This window comes from Neodiprion fabricii, chromosome 4 (genome assembly GCF_021155785.1).
Source record: "Neodiprion fabricii isolate iyNeoFabr1 chromosome 4, iyNeoFabr1.1, whole genome shotgun sequence".
NCBI lineage: Eukaryota > Metazoa > Arthropoda > Insecta > Hymenoptera > Diprionidae > Neodiprion > Neodiprion fabricii.
Window position 1 is genome coordinate 27,238,524 of NC_060242.1, and position 20,148 is coordinate 27,258,671.

Genomic DNA, 20,148 nt, shown 5'->3' on the forward strand with positions numbered 1-20,148 from the left:
GAAACCTGGTTACTGTGTTTCCTGTGCTGAAGCACGGACTCGGCTATAAGCTTGATTTTAGAGTTGGTTGGTACAACTGTCGTAAAGAAGTTCGTTTGAATAGTGATGTCCACGGTGAGGCGGCGGTGGTTCGTCTTAACGATATTTTTCAACCTTTAACTGTGCGGCAAGAACAGCAAAAGGAATTCGAAATATTGTGGAATCATGTTCCACGATAAGAAGAGCGTTGATCGCCACGTGCAAGATATTTTACGAAAGCTGAAGACGGAAAATGAGGTAGGAGATTATTCTCGTATGAAAACGTTACGCGGTGTATGATGAGTACCACCGAGTCACCGTACATGCACATGCAAATGTCGATCGTCCCGCCAGAAGTGATTCCTGCATTTCGATCTAATTCCTGTATCAATTTTACTGAACCACATCATCTTCTCATGCCAGCTTATGATCTAGCTATTTTCAATTTATTTTTAGCCATCGACTTGCACAATGTCGCATGTTTAAATATTATTATTCATTCCAAGGCCTTAAGTACTGGCTCGGAAGCTCTGTAGATATAACACGCACTCACACTTATCTACACATAACCTGTTATCCACACATAATATGATTTGCATCTCTCATGCCATTCCAGAACCGGGCTAACCAATGTTTTGCGGTTTCCTGATTATTCTTGGACAATCCATCGCACGCTGGATTGTTGTTACTTCATTATCTCTTTGTTCATCATTGACTTTTGTATCCAATAAGAGACAATTGCCAATGTACTCTTCAAAAAGCTTCTACCTTCGAATATATATAATACATGTATCTTAAATTACCTTATTGTTCGGAGTCTAAGCCGACCCCGCATATAAGACGACCCCCAATTCCGAGACAGTATTTTAGGGTGTTTGCCTTGCTTACCCGCACATGAGACGAGTCCGCGTAGAAGACGAATGATTTCGGTTGGGGCTGTCAACGACAAAAAAACCTTGGTCTATATTTCCCTTGAATAAAATTAAAAAAAAAACAGTTTGGGTGTAAATTCACACCCGCAACTAATAAATAATATTAAATTGCCATAAGAAAAAAGTTGACGGTGCAAATTTACACTCAAGTGGAAGGTTTTTTCCTAGAGGGTTGTAAAGACATCATATTTTCTGCTGGCCTTCTTAACCTTTTACTCAACTTGAGGTATTAGTAGTGTTAACTTGTATATAAAATTTAAAAATGAAGAGCTTTATTAAAATGAATTATCATACTTATGGCTATCTAAAACCACAACACAGTCTTTAAACCTAGGGATTAAGTTGTTTGAAATGGCTGCTAAGGTGATTAGGATACAATTTTTGATCAGGAAAATTCTTTTACACTTTTTAAGCTTATAATTCCAGATAATTTATCGTCGTTTTTATTTATCTCAAACATATCTTTAAAGTCGTATTTTTTACTTTATTTAAAATAAAAGTTAGAGCATCATTATAAAAAATTGCTGACCAACCCTAGGTTTCCTTCACCCAACTCTCACAGAGTTTAGGTTTTAGAGTTCATTATCTCCAAAGTAAAAATTTAATATAAATTACAGAGGAACCTGAGATGTTACAATATTGCTAAACTTTATTACCAAGTTGGTGATTACGAATCCGCAAGGAGATACGTGTCATGTTACCTAGAAGTGCGAGAAGATTCAGCTAACGCACATAAACTACTAGGTCAAACCCTCGAGGCTCTTGGTCAGAAAGAAGCTGCGTTAGCAAAATATAAATGCTCCCTTGAAATTGATGGCAAACAAGACGATCTAGTCTTGAAAGGTGGGTTAATTTGTTTCACTCACCACCAAAGTATAGCTGTAGTTTCAGGACTAGAAATTTTTCTGCTCGAAATTAATTTGACTATAGGTTTATTGCTATAAATAATATTTCTGACATCATTTGTATTTAGCTTAATGTACATGTTCGTTTTATGAAACAGTTTGTGAGATTCTGGCAGACACAGACGTAGGGATGGATGTCAGCAGAGCCAGATATTGGTTGGAAAGAGCAGACAAACAGTTCCCGCATCATCCTGTCGTATTTCAGCTGAAAGAAAAACTACTAACTGTAGATAGACCAAATGATAATGCGGAAGATCTTGAAGCACTTATAGCATGTAAGTTTACTGTATAAATTGTAATTATGTGAATCCTACTACTAAGATTCCATTTAATTCATTTTTCTTTGCTGTAGGAATGTCTTAAAATTTCGAAAATTGCCTACTTCTTACTAAGTCTGTCCTATAAATTTTCACACAAACTAGTTGTATGTGCTATTACAGGTATTTGAAATTAAGGTTTTTGCATTGAATCATTTTTTTACAATGAATCAAGTCACTAGTATAGTTGTAATTGAAATGTCTGCAATGGAAAGTTATCATGATTCACAATAACAATTCCAGTTCACTGCTTAAAAGCCTGTTTTTCGCAATTCTCAACATTGTGAATTATTTTTCCAGCTGAATTGTCAGCCAGACCAAAAGATGTAACATTGCGTGTCAAATTATTGCACCATTACATGGTGAAAAATAGACTCGAGGATGGATACAAACATGCCATGGGTGTGGAATCAACCTTTACCTTTAGGGATAATATCTCATGGTATCAAACAATTTGTGAATTGTTTGGAAAGTGCAAAGATAGCAAGTCTTCTGATTGGACTTTCTGGATGCTATACATTTCAGCTCTTGAGAGATTTGCCACTCTGTCTCTTAAAGAGCAGGGTGATGGACCAAAAAAATCTATCCCCGAAGTTGCACAGGCAATATTGAAGTGAGTAAAGTGAGAAAATGGTAACTAAAGAATTAGCAAATAGTAATTAAAAGACCTCACTATGTAATTAAACTCTTTAGTATCTTAATATTAGTTATAAAGTAAACAAAATCGAGAACTTCAAGTGCGTCTGAAATTTTTAGGTTTTATCAGCAGTTCAATGCATTCAAGTATTCAGAAGTTATCCATTTTCAGTTTACATACATCTGTAAGATACTTTTGTGTATAATTTTAGTTTCGACCAAAACCTGACAGAAGCAGAGCATCATAAGAAACTTTCAAACGATCCCACTTTTGCTGAACATATGTTTGCGCACATGTGGGGCCAATTACACTTGCATTTAGCATGTCTAATGCTCCGAAAAACTAAGCGTGAGCATCAGAGTTGGAGTGAAGCAGGTCGGTTGTGCTCTCCACTTCTATTATGTGCGCTACATACCAATCCACCTGACCCTACTGCGCTTTGGGCAACAAAACTGAAGGATCTGCGCAGAGCTCAAGTTAACCAATGGTATCGAGAAGGATCTTACAGATGCAGTCAAGCTGGTAAGTTATAATCCTCATATTGCCTCAGTAATTTGGTACATAGATAGGATACGAGTGTAATACTTTCTGTCTACTTGCTTTTGTAATGGTATAGTTACTTCTAGCAAACAAAATATTTTCTAGGACATGTACTTCAAGACTATGCAAGAAATGATACAAAAAGATTCTTAGACAAAATTGACAAATTTTGTACTGGTGCTTGGAGGGAACGAGTTTATCAGGTAAAAGATAGTTTTTTCACCTGATAGATGTGTATTTATTAATTACAGAATATTTCTGACAATCTGAGACAAGACTTGTATCAAATGCATTGAGTTTAATTAAAAAATTTTTTTGCAGAGAATATTTGTAAGTCGGGTGCAACAGCAATTGATGAAGAGCTCATACTTTGCCAATCATTCTTCTCCAAACCCTCCACTTAGGCTTTGCACATATAATGAGCTGAAACATCATGACGAAGGTTTGTTATACCAAGCTATGTCTTTACTGCTGAGCAATGTTTATTCACAGATGAAAATTGAAATTCCTAGCCACTGACAGTTGTTTGTTAATATTATGCAAGCCAAATCATGAGACCTTACGCCAAGAAGTCCATTGGCATGAATTATTAAATACATTTGTAATTCTGTTCCAGTCTCAGAAGAGGTTTGGCCAAGCTCATTACACCATCAAGTTTGGTTGGGCATCAAACATCGGCCACATCATAATAATCACAACAACTTTATTGGCCCTCAACCTCATCAATATTGCCACATATTCCCTGAATTGCAGTTTTCTGTCTACAATCTGAGCCATGGAGGAGCAGACAGTTTGAGTCGGCTAGATATTGATGCATTTTTGAATGCTGCAGGTTAGTATTTTAGTCAATAAGAATTCTGAGGAGATGGGATGAAAATGTGACGAACTGCTGTAGAATGTGTGCCATGTATATATAGATTCCTCACACTTGTTTCTACCTTACTGTTGACACTACAGAAAATTTTCAAGTTGGCGATAGGTCAGTCGAAATGAACATAGACAAATGCAAATCAGTATTGATTTGAACTGGGTGTGAATCGCTTTTTATTTGTTCTACTATATTTTGAGATTAGAGTAGTGTTTTATTTCAGTCGGCCACCGAATCCACAGTGCAATTCTTGATCAATAGTAAATAAAACAATTCTGCTACATAAAAGTATGTATAAGATTATTTTTTAGAAGGTTTAATCGCGATTTGCTGGTGGCTCTTGATATATTTGGATTTGAAATTCTTTTTCGTTGACAAGTAATCAGATGCACACGTTCAAAATATTAAACACATTTGATTTTTTGATTATATATTCTCTTTGTGCGAACGCATGGATGTATGTGTATGTACGTGTATGATTGTGTGACAGTTTTGTGCGCCTCTGTCATTGTGGAGGATCAACAACGGAGTGGGTTCTGGAGTCCCGACAGGCTGCCAACTCTACCAGCTGACATCACCAACTCACTTTGTAGCAGTACTCAAGAGAAGTGGTGGGTATCATAAATGATTGTACTCGAAAAGAATCACCTTGTGACTTTCGAGGATTCAAAGAACCATCCATACTTACACTTACTGATATGACAGGTGGAAAAAATTATCTTATAATTATTCCAGTATTTCAAATATTCGAGTTATAACTATTTTTGAATAGATTTTTATTCGTGTCTCAATAATTCATGATAAGTTTTTTTTTAACCCATTATCAACTTATATATGCAAGTATTTCAATTAAATGAGTTGATGGTGCGCTTCCATAAATATTTAATAGGTTTATGTTCTCTTTTGACCTGATATTCGAATTCTATAATATATGTTCTTATATGCTATACACTTACATTGCAGATGCCTTAGAATGAATGATGAAATTTTAGCATAAAAAATCAATTTTCCGAGAAGGATACTGATTTTCTTAGCTGGTAAAAATAATATTTTTAAAATTTTATCTTACAACAAAACTACTAAAGCAGTATAAATAGTATTTGTAGTTGGAGAAATTGACGAACATAGTGTAATATCAGATTTCGGCTAATAGACAGATCCTTCTCCTTTACAATGCTTTGAATACATAAATATTTGGACATGTTTTAAGTTACAGTTAACGCAATCTGAACTTAATAATATGTGATATAACACTGTATTGACTAAGCCTCAATATCATCTTTAACAATAGGTGGACAGCAGCATACAGGATGTATCGAGACCAGGAAGGAGTTGGAAGTGAGATTGGAGAAATAAGACAAATATTACAACACGGTCTTGAGGTAGTTCGTTGCATAGACAATCATGGATTACATCCGTGTCTCTTGGTTCATTTGGCACGTATCTTCCATCACAGAGTACGTTTTTATCAGGATTGTAGATCTTTTTGGAAAATGACTAATATTGATCATTAATACTACGATGTTTCTTTAATCATCTTAGGTTAAAGTGATGAAAGAAAAAAATGAAGAACACAGTGATATTCCAGCACTGGAGGCTCGCTGTGAACTTTATTGGTCTGCAGCTGTTCCTCTGTTAGAGAGACTTCAAAATAATCAGACTATACGTACTATAGCTACGAAATTGTTTGATTATCAAGGGTCAGTATGTGATTTGTAATTCTTCACATTGTGATTGAATCTAAGAATATGAAGTCTACTTAAGATGTCTACCAATAGTTGTATTTGTATTATTCTTTCATAGTTTTTCAATGTCGTTTAATTAATGAGATTTATTTTGTTAACAACAGGAAAGATATGAACAACGTGGAATTAACAAACGCTTTGGAAGAAGGTAGATTGCTATTAGCTCAAAAATATCAACGAAATAAACAATATGAACAAGCAATTGAAGCATTAAGAGCATTAAAATGCCCAGAGGCCTCTTTCCAGCAAGCTCAGGTTGGTTTGATAATAATGCCAATAACTTCGTTAGGCACTTTTGTGGTTTGTAAACTCATGAAGTTTATAATGCTTTCAGATCTATAAAACACTTGCCGATGAGCTCGTTAGTTCATTACCCAGGGAAAGCTTGACATCAGAAATGCGTTCACAGCATATTATCATGTTGTCAAAAGCTCGAGATTGCTTTTATTTAACTCTCGATCGTTTACGCAGCCCAGGTACCAATCCGAAACACCCACTGGATTCAGAGCTTTGCCAGCATATTTCTGGAATTGAAAATGAACTGAAACGCATTGATCCTGATTTATGGAGGAATGATCGTAAGTTTGCTTCTATTTTATCGTGAAATTTAATTTTTTCATAGTAAATATACGTGTTTTGAAGCACGGCATGTAAAATTAATTTCACAAGCCGAGAACCTTACTCATCCACAAATCTTGAAATGTAATGAAAGAGTATTTTTTATGGTGGCCACTGGTCATGGTAAAATCAGAGAATCCGGAAAATGGTCAGGGAATTTTATGGTGATATGGAGAGTGGAAGAATCAAATTTTCCTTGCTAAAAAGCAAAAAATGACAATTCTCCATGTGCTCGGTTCCATAGCCATTTCATAGATTGCAAACGTGTTTTTGAATACCTATCGATTCAGAGCTGTATTTCCTGGATATTCGAATTTAGACTGTTAGTTGGAGAAAAATTATAATTTGGGTGATCAGGAAAGCCAGGAAAAGGTCAAGGAATTCACTTGACTATTTTCAGTGGTCGACATGTTTGTGATTATTAATTTTTCCAACGAATTGCTTCACTTCATCTATGATACATTTATAATACCAGTACGTTCTAATATGTTTTCAATTATTCGCGTGTACAGTCAACAGGAACGAGTGCGATGAATTGTCTGATGAGAGCTACTCGTCTGCCCATAGTGGAGATCACGCTGTTATAAATACTTCCTATGGTCCAAGCAGTAATGTTCACAAATCTAATACACCTCAGAGGGCTACGCACCGGACACCAAATCAGTCTAGCACACCTTGCAAGCCCCAACACCAAGACATCTTGGAATTATCACGCAATCGAACTGTGAGTTATGATTTCGTAAAAGATTCTAAATGTACAAATTACTTTCGATCACAATACGAATAAGTTACTATTCCTTTTTCGTTTCTGATTTGACGATATGTAATTAAATGGTGTTAGGAAGAAAATTTATTTTTACAAATTATTTGTATCCTGGATTTACGCTTCCTCATTTTAGTCAATTTCTTGACCATTCAGGAAGCAAGACCGAGTCCCGAACGCCTAGATGCTCAAATTCGTCAACTGATACACTCTAGGGACAATGGTATACAAACGATAATGGATCAAATGAAAGCTCTTTCAGAGACAGACAAGGTAGTGGTAGAACAACTGAAGGAATTGAAAAAAGATGTAGGGGAACAATTGAAAGAATTGAAGAAAGAAGTAGCTGACTTACGAAGAGAGACTCAAAAGCAACGCCCAGTCAATAATCCAAGCCTTGCATCTCTAATTCCAAACCCTGAAGAAGATTTATGTGTATTAGGTGAGGAAGACTATGGAGATTTGAGTTACGGTCCGGCTGTAGCCCCCCAACCATCAGGACCAGTTCCATCATTTCCTGCAAATATGTTTTCACCTACACCAAGACACCCAGCTTATTCTACGCTCGTGTATCCTCCTGCAGCACTGCAAGGATATTATCAAGGCACGTTACCATTCAGTGATCCTTCTGCACATATTCCAACGCTGTATCCACCTAGTGTGTACCCAATGCCTGCTTTGTATCCTCGGCCGCCAGTTGATCAGAAGATTGGTACAATGCCGAAAATAATGGACAATATAATTCAGCAAGGAATTTTCACTCCTAGACTACCGAGTCAGGTGCCTGATTCAATTTCTATGCCTGATCAATCGCTACCAATTCAAGGACAGAGACTGGATACTGCAAAGAATGATAACACTATAGTCAATGATATTGCTCCTACCAAGGCTCCACCAGTTAACGTTGTAATAACTACTTCAGATACTCTACCGACAACAGTACCATCTGTTCAACCAATGTTGAGTGTTACTGTTCCTGCTCACCATAGACTGGGCGGAGGCCAGCCAGTATCAAATGTGCCACACAATTATCAGATATCGATGCCTTTGCAAGCAACTATTCCAACTACTGTAAACTTACCACCATTATCTACTACCTTGACGACAACCATTCCAACGAATTTGGCTGTTACCGAAAAGTCCAGTGGAAATGCAAGTATCTTGTCAACTAGCGTAACCAAAAGTTCAAACGAGTCGTATTCAGAAACTGGTCATAAATCAATTCGTGACTTTGCTCCAATTGTGTCATTACCTGCTGATATTGAAGTAACTACTACAGCATCCATTAGTGCCAATGTTGCACAAAAATCTACCCATTCAAAACCTACTGGATTCACATTCATCAAAACTATGCAACCTGATCCAACTCCTGCATTTTCATTCGGGAGACCAACTTTGCCAGCTGCTGCTGCTGTAAATGTGCCTAATGTGATCAATATTCCCAATCAAACTACGACGTCAACTGTTCTGTCTCTGAAGAAATCAATTGAAACAGAAACTCCTATAACTGGTATGCATAATTATGTTTTATTTTTTTTTTTTTTTTTTTATAACTTAAGTGCTAAGTGTTTTCTTTTGCATTTCTCTTCTATGTAAGGATCCCTACGCAATCGTCAGAACTTTACCTTTTACTTTCTGAACATTAAAACCGTAGAATAGGGAACAAAATTTCAAATCTATAAAAGGTGCAAACATCTGTTTATATTTTGTAGGTAGTACGTCACCAATTACATTATTTCCCCCCCGGACGCCACTCAGGCGCCCTCATGCTCCTGCACCAGCTACTTTGGTAGCAGCAGTCGCTACTGGTATGCGAAAACGTTCACACAGTAGTTGCAGTTGAATGTAGTGATACTAGTAGTTAGGGTAGTGGTTGTGGTTGTGGTGATATCTGTAGTCATAAGTAGATTTACATGTTGTGTTAGTTGCTCGTTTTTTTTTCCTTGCAATTAAAAAAAAATATCTACCTGTAAAGAATTTTTTTGGGTATAATCAAAGGAAATTTCGGACATTGTTATCAATATTTTCTAAATACGTCTATACCAACTAATTTCAATAGTTGAAAGTTATTTTAAAAATTCCATAAAATTTTTAAATTCTATTTATAAATAAATACAATAAATAACTTGGGATCCAGTTGAAGAAGCTATCATATCATAAGGTTACATAATATAGCAAATTCAACTTACTTCATATTTACACAGTGTTAAATTTGTCAGTAATGTATTTCGACGCATCGCAACTTCAAAGCTATTTTCCTGTATCTCCAAAAAAACTGTATGCTATAATCATCTAGTGTGAATTTATGGAAAATTTCGATGATTTCTTCCAAAACCAGTTAGTTAATTATTAGTATCAAAAGCATTAACATGATTTTGGTCATTAAAAAATATTTGAACCTTTATAGAAGACAACTTTTAATATCATCATGAATTGAATACTCAGTTTCAATATATTTGGTTACGTGAATATGAATATTGTTATAGAGGGATGAACTCCTTCAAATAAATGTGTATTCCATGAATAGAGCTGAATAGAGTTTATATGGTTTGAGTCAGATGAAAAATCAACTAGCATTTGGAAGCCAATAATTTTGGAAGAGTTTATTTTTTCTTCGTAGTAAAAAACTTATAAATCATTGTAAACTATTAAAATATAAAGTAGATCTATTATAGGAAAATTTTCCAAAAATGCTATTCAACAATTCCAACGTTATTTTGTGCCAAACGTTTACCAGTAGTGAAGGCTGGTTATTTAATCTTTCAAATAAAACTTACTTAGGGATAAACTTTTTAACCGAGATTAATATACTCAGTCAAGTATTTAACTATATGGTAAGTTTTACTTGAATGATGCAATGACCATCTATAAATAACAGCTGCTATAATGAAAACCTCCACTACCCCATTCAAATTGGTAGTAATATTACGCTTATTTTGTACATAGTTACCACTTAATACGTTTGTTTTTTTTTTTTTTTTTTTCATACCGTTATCAAAACTGGGTTACATAGGTAAAATAATATGGTAAAATATTCTTTTATCAGGTAAATCACTTGAGAAATCTCATCAAAGTCTTGACCAGAATGTAATTAAAGATCCAGAAGATAAAGTGGACGAATTTGTCCCAACTGCTGAATTTTCTCCTGTCATTGCTCTACCAGACATTGTTGAAGTAGTTACTGGTGAAGAAGGGGAAACTGTTCTATTTCAAGAACGTGCAAAATTGTTACGGTTTGACAGTGATTCCAAACAATGGAAGGAAAGAGGAATTGGTCAAATGAAAGTAAGATTAAAGAACCAACACATACAATCGTAAATTTCGAAACGTTATTAAATTAATGCTGTAAATTATTTACGAAATATAATACTTAGTACTTTTACAATCAACACTCCTTAAATTATTTTCAGATCTTACTCGACCCAGCTACAGGAAAAGTTCGCTTGCTAATGCGTAGGGAACAGGTTCTCAAAGTTTGTTGTAATCATTTGCTGCTGTCTGAAATAAAATTTTCATTTATGACTGGAAACAATAAAGCTGTTAATTGGTGTGCTCAAGATTATAGCGAAGGAGAAGTTGTTCCAGTAATGTTCGCAATTCGTTTTAAAACAGCTGATCAGGTTAGTTTTACTCATTAATGACTATAATACATTGCGCCTTGTAAAATTGGAGAAATCAAGGACTTTTAGCTTACATCTGTAATGAAAATACTACGAAGAAGTAAATTCTCCAACATTGAACTCTGATATTTGTCCCTATTTAGGGAACAACTTTCTCAAGTGCAGGTCACAGTTATACCTTATAACAATTTTTAGCTGCATGAAAATTATTAGTGATATCAAATTATAGTATATAATACTAATAATAATTTCTCTTTCAGGCATCTGAATTCTACAATGTGTTGACGATTCAACAAAAGAAAATGGTAAATGATCGTATTCCTACAGAGGCAGCACCACAAAAAATGACAAACAAAAATGTAAAAGAACAATCTAAAGAGGACAAAGCTGACAGTAAACAGAATAAGTCATTGGCAGAAATGTTTAAACCTGCGGCTGGTTCTTGGGAATGTGGAGCATGTTACACTAGAAATGATGCTACGAAAAGTAAATGCTTGGCATGTGAATCACCTGCTCCAAACACCACTAAGACGACTATTGTAAAATCACCTGTAACTCCTGAACAACCCATCTCAAGCAGTGCATCATCAGAAGTCAAATCCTTATCGATTGGTCAAAGTACTACTTCATCTGATAAAGTTCCGCTTTCACAGCTTTTCAAGCCTAGCGCTGGATCCTGGGATTGCAAGGACTGTTACCTTGTTAATAGTGCAACAAATAATTATTGTGTTGCTTGCGATTCACCCAAGAATCCCTCCATGCCAGCTAAACCAAAAACTAGTGGCTTCAATATCACAAGCTCCTCTGCATCGACGCCATCGTTTTCATTTGGTATTTCACAGACTGCACCAAAAGATCCTGCTCTTTGTTTTACCTTTGGTACACCTAAATCTGATGCTAAAGCTGCTGGTGATACGGCAAAGATCCATATTGGATATTCGTTTGGGTCTTCAAATCTGAATGACAGTGCTACTTTTACTTTTGGGACTCCTCAAAATTTGGGAGTAGCACAAAATCAGGAAAAACCGTTTCAATTTGGATCACCAGGAAAATTATTTGATTTCCAGTTTCAACCTAAATCTCCTGTGAAGTCACCAGGTGGCGATGAAACGAGTGAAGAAGAAGTTGTTGAGAGTGAGGACGTTTATTTCCCTCCAGTTATTCCGCTACCTGATAAAGTTGACGTAAAAACTGGTGAAGAAAACGAGGCTGTACTGTACAGTCATAGAGCTAAACTATTTAGATATGAGTCTGCTACCAAAGAGTGGAAAGAGCGTGGACTGGGTGACATAAAACTTCTGAAGCACAGAGAGACCGGAAAACTCCGCTTATTAATGAGAAGAGATCAAGTTCTGAAATTATGCTTAAACCACGTCATTACTTCAGACATGGAATTTACTTCTAAAGATGATAAAACCTGGTTATGGTACGCTGCTGATTACAGTGAGGGTGATATTTCTCACGAAAATTTCGCGTGCCGATTCAAGACTGCTGAAATAGCACAAGAGTTTAAGACTGCTATCAATAATGCCAAAGGATCTGTTGAGACGCCTGCTAACAAAGCTGAACCAAAGACAAGTACAAAATCACCAGAAACCATTAGGAAAAATTTGTTTGGTTGTTCCAGTTCTTCTTCAGACATTGAAATTGTTTATGAAAAAACAGTTACAGAGGAAGAAAAGGCTGCTGCATTGAAACTCAAGTTGCCAGAAAACTTTTATGCCTACAAAAACATGCCTGATTGCCCTGGGTGCATAGGCTGCAGAGATCCAGACTCATCTGCAATTGGTGAAAATCCTGAGACATCAAAGCCAGTTATCAGTCCACCCAAATTTGAGGTTAAGAAATGGCCTGTTGGTACCGTCGTAATGCCTTCTAAATCTACTTTGTTTGTTACTCCTAATCCGACCACAGCGTCACCTCATGACGCAACATCAGCGACTAGTCTTCCTGGTCTTGAAGAATTGAAGACAACATCTTCAAAATTGACTGGTAGCAGTACATCAACATCGACCAGCTCTGCAAGCACACTTACTTTGTTTGGCAAGCCAGTAGGAAACGTGATCGGAGGTATTAGCTCCACTACAAGTTCACCAAGCGTGACACCATCTGCACTTGGAAATATTTTTTCACCCAAAGTTACTATATCTTTTGGAACACCTGCAACAAGTAATCCTATTTTTGAAGGAGGTAATTCAATGATGACAACAACGTCTCAGGCTTCCGAACTAGGTGGTTTTACACTTCAGCCCTCACCTAATCAAGCTAATTCTATTGTTACCTCTACTGTGCCAATCTTGGGGTCCGGCACAGGTAGTGCTAATGTTTTTTCTTTTGGTGGTTCAACTGAAAAGACAGCAAGTTCTGGGACTGATGCCAAACCATTCGATGACTTGAAAATTTGTAGCCCTGCCAGCTTTGTAACACCAACAACGTTACCAACATCTAATATTTTTTCTGGGTCAGGAAATCCTGTATTTGGCAATAATATTGCTCCTACACCATCTATATTTGATGGGGCTAAGTCAGCAACACCAGGTTTTGGTGCCGCCACAGTATTCAGCAATACTCAGAATCCTGCAAATAACACGTTTATCAATTTTGGCATGGGTGCTCCGAAATCTAATACTGTACTAACAGGTACAACAGCATCTTCCAAATCGGACAAAACTCAAATACTCAAAGGACTGTCTAATGAGTCGACAACAAATTTACCTGTTTTTGGATCTATTGCGAACAACCAATCCACTTTGAATAGTAATAGCGAAATGCCTTCAACAGCTGGTACAAATTCAATATTTGGTCCTAAGAATAACACTACTTCGATGTTTAGCAGTACAATAAGCAAAGAATTGGGATCAAGTGGATTTGGGTTAAAATTAGATACTTTGGACAATAAGAAAACCGATGCATTTTCTTTTCTGCCAACGGATAATGTTACAACTTTTTCAACACTTGCTGCCAACGCACCACAACAACCAGCTTTTCAAAAAGGTATGTAAGGTATTATTTATATATTTTAAATAAACTTTTTTTAAGAAACGAAGCAAATTTCAGATCCGAACTTTTCATTTGTCGGAGCGGGCACCTCAGTATTTGGCACTAAAAAGCCAGTGAATACTAATGCACCTCAACCTCATCCACCAAAGGAAGATACAACAGGAAAGAGTAAAGATGATGACGAAGAGGTGGAGGAAAATGACAACGGTGAAGAACACGATCCACACTTTGAGCCAATAGTACCTCTACCAGATGCCATTGAAGTGCGCACTGGAGAAGAAGATGAGGAAAGAGGTTAGAAATTTACTAACTTTTACCGGCCATTCTTAGTGGAATACTAAATAATAATTCAACTTCACTTAAAGTTTTAGAACCCTCTGAGTGAAAAAAGTATCAATTCAGTATATTTGGTATAGAAAAACCTCAACAGAATGTTACGCTGGTCTATAGAATATGTACTTGATGCTATCGCTGACATAACTGTGAAATTTCACAGTACTCAGTAATACTGGACAAAGTGCCTTTGATGATTGACTTAAGATGACTGAAAATTCATGCATCTCTTGGAAAATTTTGCAAAGTAGAAATTCAACCTTCTCTGAACTTTTTGTTATATTTTTCGCAGCGTACAAATCCTACAACCTTAAATCCTGTTCCACATGACTATGGCATTCGTCACACAGAGATATAATACATTATTACTTCCAACCAATATTCACTTGAATAACCCATTAATTTGAATAGCAGGTTCACTTCATTATATATAATTTCAGAATTTTGCCAACGAGCTAAACTCTACAGATTTGTTAATTCGACTAAAGAATGGAAAGAAAGAGGTGTCGGTGAAATGAAACTATTGCATCATGTTGCTCATGGGACTTATCGTCTCTTGTTGCGTAGAGAACAAGTTCACAAGGTGGTCTGTAACTTGTTATTGACAGCAGATCAAGAATTTCACACACTGAACAGCTCTGATAGAGCTTGGTGCTGGGCTGGGATGAATTATGCAGAGGAAGAACCTGCGGTTGAGGAACTTGCCGTTAAATTTAAAAATTCACAACTTGCAGCTGAGTTCAAGGAAGCCATTGACAAGGCGCAGCTTGAATTGCGAGACAGACAAAACATCAGCCAAGGTAGCTAATCTATCAGAACCAATAACGTAATGTATGATATTTTATCATTTATTGATTTTATCTTCATGGTACTCGCAATTCTAAAGACAAGGTTTATGTATATTTCCATGCTTTGTTATTGACATTCTGAATTTGTGATTGTTTTTTTTTTTTTTTTTTAATAATTTTTTTACACAGATGTCTGAACGATTGATAGTATGCAATATGGTGGTGAAAAATACAATCTCCTTGTGTTAATTTGCAGTCTAGAATGTATTGGTTTTCTAATTGGTTAATTCTTTTGTACTATCAGTTTACACCAGTACAACTGCTAAAACTGTTTTGCTTGCAAATGTACCAGGCTTTGTGATAAAAATTGTTGTATTAATGTAAGAAATAATTCTGTATCGAACAAAATCGTCTGCAGTTTAAATTGTGTGTATAGTATAAATACAATGTAACGCTTGGTCGATTTCATTACAGCAGCATACATCCGGCAGGGCACTGGTATTTTGTGTCGAAATAAAATAATACTAACACAATTGCTGATCAAATTTAATTTGGTTTGGCTTGGCTTAATACACGATTGCAACATACTTTTTTGGATTATTTCTTATAGTATACGAATTTCTTGATTGAATGAATATATTTTTATCGCTGCATAAATTTATGAATTTCAATTTAATAATTCAATTGACTTAAAAAACAAGTAACTTGTTTTTTCAATAATTCCAAATTCAATTATCAAACTTCTTTACATGCGAAGAATTCGTTTCTAAATTAGCAGTAAATGTATTGTTAGTTTTTGATCATTGACTTAAATTTATTGTTGGCGCACAGGTAAATGGTCGATATTATTCTGCAGGTAGGGTCATGAAAGAATCTTGTGTTCTTCACCTCCATGAATAATTTTAATTCTCCCTACTGCTCTACCCGTTTTTACCATTATTACATACTATGTTTACATCTAGTACCACGTAATTTAACACTACTATTCGGTATATTTGCTTAATAAAATATTAAATATGTGTTTATGTCTATAAATGCTGCATATTTATTCGCTTATTATCCAATTATTACAATCCAAGATTAATAAAGTTCTGCTACTCATATTTTGACCTATGCGAGCATTCATGTTAAATTTCTATCAAAACTAACTTATAAGAAATATTGGATGAAGACAGAACGAAGACTAGTCAGATTGATAGGTGAGTATCTGCTACAAGTAATTACCTATTTATTCTTCATAACAATGTGTAGCATACGGAAAATTTTCAAATTTTTCCAATCAAACAATTCGGATAACGTATAATTGGTTATTGGTGTATCCAAAGGTTATTAATTTTTTTTTTTGAGATCTACATTGGGAACTTATATCAAGTGGCATTTATTCGATGAAATGAAGTCTGTGAATAGCAACTTTTTAAGAATGCGGATTGCCACACTTCACTTGAAATAGCACACATGACTATGATATTGTCCTTTTTTGTTAACAGAAAATAAGTACCAAGAGTCAGTAGAACCACCAGAAGATGAAAATGAAGACGACGATGAAAATGAAGATGATATTGATGAAGAAGACGACGAAGCGTCATATTCAATAATGTTTGAAAAAAGGGCGACGTTATTGGCACAACAAAATGACGATTCAATATGGCAAAATGTTGCCATGGGTGATTTGAAAGTTCTTTTTGATTCCGATATTTTTGGTGCGAGGATTGTTCTTGAAGCTGATACCACAGGAGAGATAGTCAGTAATACAGTAATCAGTATTCAAACTGAAATGCAGGTAATTAATAAAAATATATATTTTATTTTTTAATCTTGTAACTATACATTCTCAAGTATTAGTTGCAACTATACTTGTGGACGTATAATGTAATAGGGTTGTATACCGTCTAAATATGACTGGTTGTGCGTATTGAAGTATTCATGGCAAATCACCTTTTTTCGGAGATATTCAGAGAATAGTTGGTATAAGCGGTTGCACAAATCAGTCAAAGTGACTTCATGTCCTGCATTACCGCTGTAGGACGATTCTGTCTCTAAGTATCTGGTTACTTTCTGAATACCAAATACTCTCGATGTATCATATATATAAGTATACCAAAGAATGTATATATCGTATTGTATTTTGATTTGTAGGTAAACGAAAAGGAATGCACATGGTCGGCAATAGATTATGCTTTAGAAATACCTGTGAAACGGAACTTGAAAGCAATCTTTTCATCATTACCGGTTGCCCGAGAAATGTTTGCAGTTTTCGAAGAGGTAAGAATTCCGAAAAAATGTTATGGCGAATTATTTCGAGATTTCCTTTCCCTTGCCATCAAAAAACATCTAGAATTTTAGGGATTGCTTATGTGTGTCTACTTGCCTCTCTATGCTTGTAAGAAGATTTGTATAAAAAATGAACATCCATAAGTAGTCAAACTATAGTTACTGTTATTATACCGACATTCATATTGAATGTAATTAATATTATAAACTGTATATTTGTTTTTAGGGACTAGGTTTTGCCAGAGAGTCTGAAATCCTAGAACCGGAGTACTATATCCCTGAGGAAGAATAAAAATTTTTAACAATAGAATTTGGGCATTTTATAATAATGCTATAGTCAATCGTGAACTGAAAAGACTTTCTTAATTTACATTAAGTTTTTGAAGTTGGTAGATTTATTTGTATGATATAATTATTTCTTATATTCTTTGAGTATTACATTGATAAATAATTTAAGGTTGTATGAAACGTTTGTGCATGGAAATTGTTTTAAAAATTAACACGGCTGGTTATTAAATCTGAAACTTATTTCTAATAAACGACTAAATATTATAGTCTCACGGTCAAGATCAGCCGCCTAAATATCTTCGTATCTGAAGAAACAGCGTATAATCGCACATTTCTTTATTAGAAAGCAAACTCTTCACAAATGTAAATATATACATTCAAAACTGATAAATTTTTTGTTTCCAGTACTCGACAGTTAGTTCTGTGTTTAATGCACAATAATGGGACAAACTTATGGTTATAGTATCTAGAGGTAGTAATTTTTATGTGTTTCAATAAGTTTTCGAACGTTTTCTAAGTTAACCTGGTATTTTACTGGTATATATGTGGTAAAAATACTTTTAAAATTTAACTGATATTGACATAGAAGCTTGTTCATATTTCGCAAATGATGCACCATTTGTATATTTAGGCGTGTAAAATCAATCGTCAAACAGTTTTGTATAATTCGGTTTTTTTTATAGTTACATTTTTTTATTATTTCCACGTAAACTTATTTGTTTACTTTACTTAGGTTAGTATCGGCTAGCATACAACTTACATTTACTAGTCATATTTGAACTGGCATTCGTTATGGTATTAGATTAAACGATTTTTGATATTTTACAAGAAAATTTCACAAGTTCAACATCTGTATCTGTCTATAGAAGTGATGAATAAAGTTGTAGAGTTTAAATAAGTTCAGGTAACCAATAAACCAAAATATTGATATTCTAATTATATGCGATTTTTGGCGATTGTGTGGTCTAGGTACCTAAATATACAATGATACAGTTCACGTAACATACACAGGTTTTGGTATGCCTCTGTACATATACCAGATGCTTGCCAAATAACGCCCTTGAGAAATATTATTGATGTTTACAGAACCATTTGAAACTTTCAGATACATTGTTGAAAGTTGAATTTGCGAAATTGTGCCAATATTTTGTTATTCATCGATGAACTGTATTTGCAGTAAGAGATTAACGTATCATCAGTTGTAGTAGTATTGGCATTAATATGATCGAAATATCATACCAAGGCCAGTAAAAAAATGTACTAAACCTGAATTTCGTAGCAATACCAGCAAATATTAGCATCTATGTGAAAAATATATCCAGTTTCTCAAGAATATTTCTAAATTTTTATCACAAAACATATCTGATTACTGACATAGCTTGTAAAACTAATTATACTATGTAGTTCAGTCCACAATCTTCATGCCTTGTTGAGAATTAAGAAACGTAATTACAGTCATAGCTACAGTTGTAGCCACAGAAGGATTTTGAGCAACATTTATTGCAAACTGAACTGCATCTTGTATATTAACAGAGTTAAGACATTTACGGATTGCATCAGCAAGATCACATTGTTGTTGTGGTGTAAGTTCGTACAAAATTACATCTGTAATTGATATAAATTTATTCCTCGCCATGAAAGCTGCGGAACATCCTCCGACTGTACCTCCTGAAACATGATAAACAAATGGAAATGATGGTAAATTTCAAGGTGATACAAAAGACTAGCAATGTACTGTAGGTATGGTAAAAGTATTAATCAAGTCGAATATGATTTTAACAAAATTGTAATATTGGTAACCTATCTATCATTACAGTGTGTGTGCAACTGTATACCAATAGCTAATCCTATAGGACCCAAGAAGAGACCACCAGCCAGTGTTGAGATTCCAGTTATCATTGCTCCCTTAAAGCTCTCTTTTAAACTGACGTGAACACTTTGAAGTTCAGTGAGTCTGGATACCTCCCATAGCAGTTCTTTTGCCGCCATTTCCATGATTTGTTTGTGACCTGAGACATATTATACGTAACAAACAAAAAAATGTGAAATATAACCAGGAGATAAATTTAGTAAAAGTCAGTAGATAAGAATATTTTACGAAGCTTGGAATAATTGAGCTGAATTTGATGGTAACTAGTGCTGTAAACTAGGTATGCCAGAAGCAGATCTAGAGTACGCCCTGCTCGACAGAGACCCCGTGGATTTACTGAAGGTGAAATTAAAGATGAAATCACTACAAATCGGGGGGATTTAAGGACAGAGGGGGTTCCCCATAGAATTCACAGACGATAGAATCGATAGTGGTTCAAAGTGCGACTGGGAGAGAGAGATGAACTCGTATGGTAAATGTAAACAATTAAAATTACCTGATTTACCAATGTGGTGTGACGTGATCACTTCTTCGACGTAATGACAGCTGCAACGATGAGTGATGATCGCGTTTACGGTGATGACCACTGAACTTTCTATAGATAACTCCTTTAGTTTTTCGGGACTGGAAAGAAC

At 35.2% G+C, this 20,148-nt stretch overlaps 2 protein-coding genes across 6 annotated transcripts; one reads left to right on the forward strand and one right to left on the reverse strand.

Annotated features, from left to right (window-relative positions):
* The first annotated feature begins 59 nt into the window (after positions 1 to 59).
* LOC124180776 (E3 SUMO-protein ligase RanBP2-like) lies at positions 60 to 18,941 on the forward strand. Of its 3 annotated transcripts, XM_046566552.1 has the most exons (25): positions 60 to 276; positions 1,568 to 1,793; positions 1,954 to 2,130; positions 2,473 to 2,785; positions 3,021 to 3,331; positions 3,455 to 3,552; positions 3,671 to 3,791; positions 3,966 to 4,181; positions 4,708 to 4,828; positions 5,509 to 5,674; positions 5,760 to 5,917; positions 6,067 to 6,217; positions 6,297 to 6,540; positions 7,093 to 7,304; positions 7,500 to 8,853; positions 9,056 to 9,151; positions 10,390 to 10,628; positions 10,754 to 10,963; positions 11,224 to 13,677; positions 13,864 to 13,957; positions 14,021 to 14,257; positions 14,737 to 15,096; positions 16,572 to 16,864; positions 17,221 to 17,346; positions 17,582 to 18,941. In XM_046566552.1, the coding sequence occupies exons 1-25, from the start codon at positions 205 to 207 to the stop codon at positions 17,645 to 17,647; spliced, it is 8,115 nt and encodes a 2,704-aa protein (XP_046422508.1). In that variant the 5' UTR covers positions 60 to 204; the 3' UTR covers positions 17,648 to 18,941. The 3 variants fall into 3 exon arrangements, with proteins under 3 accessions (XP_046422508.1, XP_046422506.1, XP_046422507.1); XM_046566550.1 differs by having other exon boundaries at positions 61 to 276; positions 11,224 to 13,957; XM_046566551.1 differs by lacking the exon at positions 9,056 to 9,151 and having other exon boundaries at positions 61 to 276; positions 11,224 to 13,957.
* Positions 17,965 to 20,131, reverse strand: LOC124180784 (protein C19orf12 homolog). 3 transcript variants are annotated; one of them, XM_046566569.1, is made up of 3 exons: positions 20,019 to 20,131; positions 19,479 to 19,652; positions 17,965 to 19,311 (listed from the first exon to the last, which is right to left on the reverse strand). In XM_046566569.1, the coding sequence occupies exons 2-3, from the start codon at positions 19,636 to 19,638 to the stop codon at positions 19,049 to 19,051; spliced, it is 423 nt and encodes a 140-aa protein (XP_046422525.1). In that variant the 5' UTR covers positions 19,639 to 19,652; positions 20,019 to 20,131; the 3' UTR covers positions 17,965 to 19,048. The 3 variants fall into 3 exon arrangements, with proteins under 3 accessions (XP_046422525.1, XP_046422524.1, XP_046422526.1); XM_046566568.1 differs by having other exon boundaries at positions 20,010 to 20,131; XM_046566570.1 differs by lacking the exon at positions 20,019 to 20,131 and adding an exon at positions 19,742 to 19,944.
* Between the last annotated feature and the right edge of the window lie 17 nt (positions 20,132 to 20,148).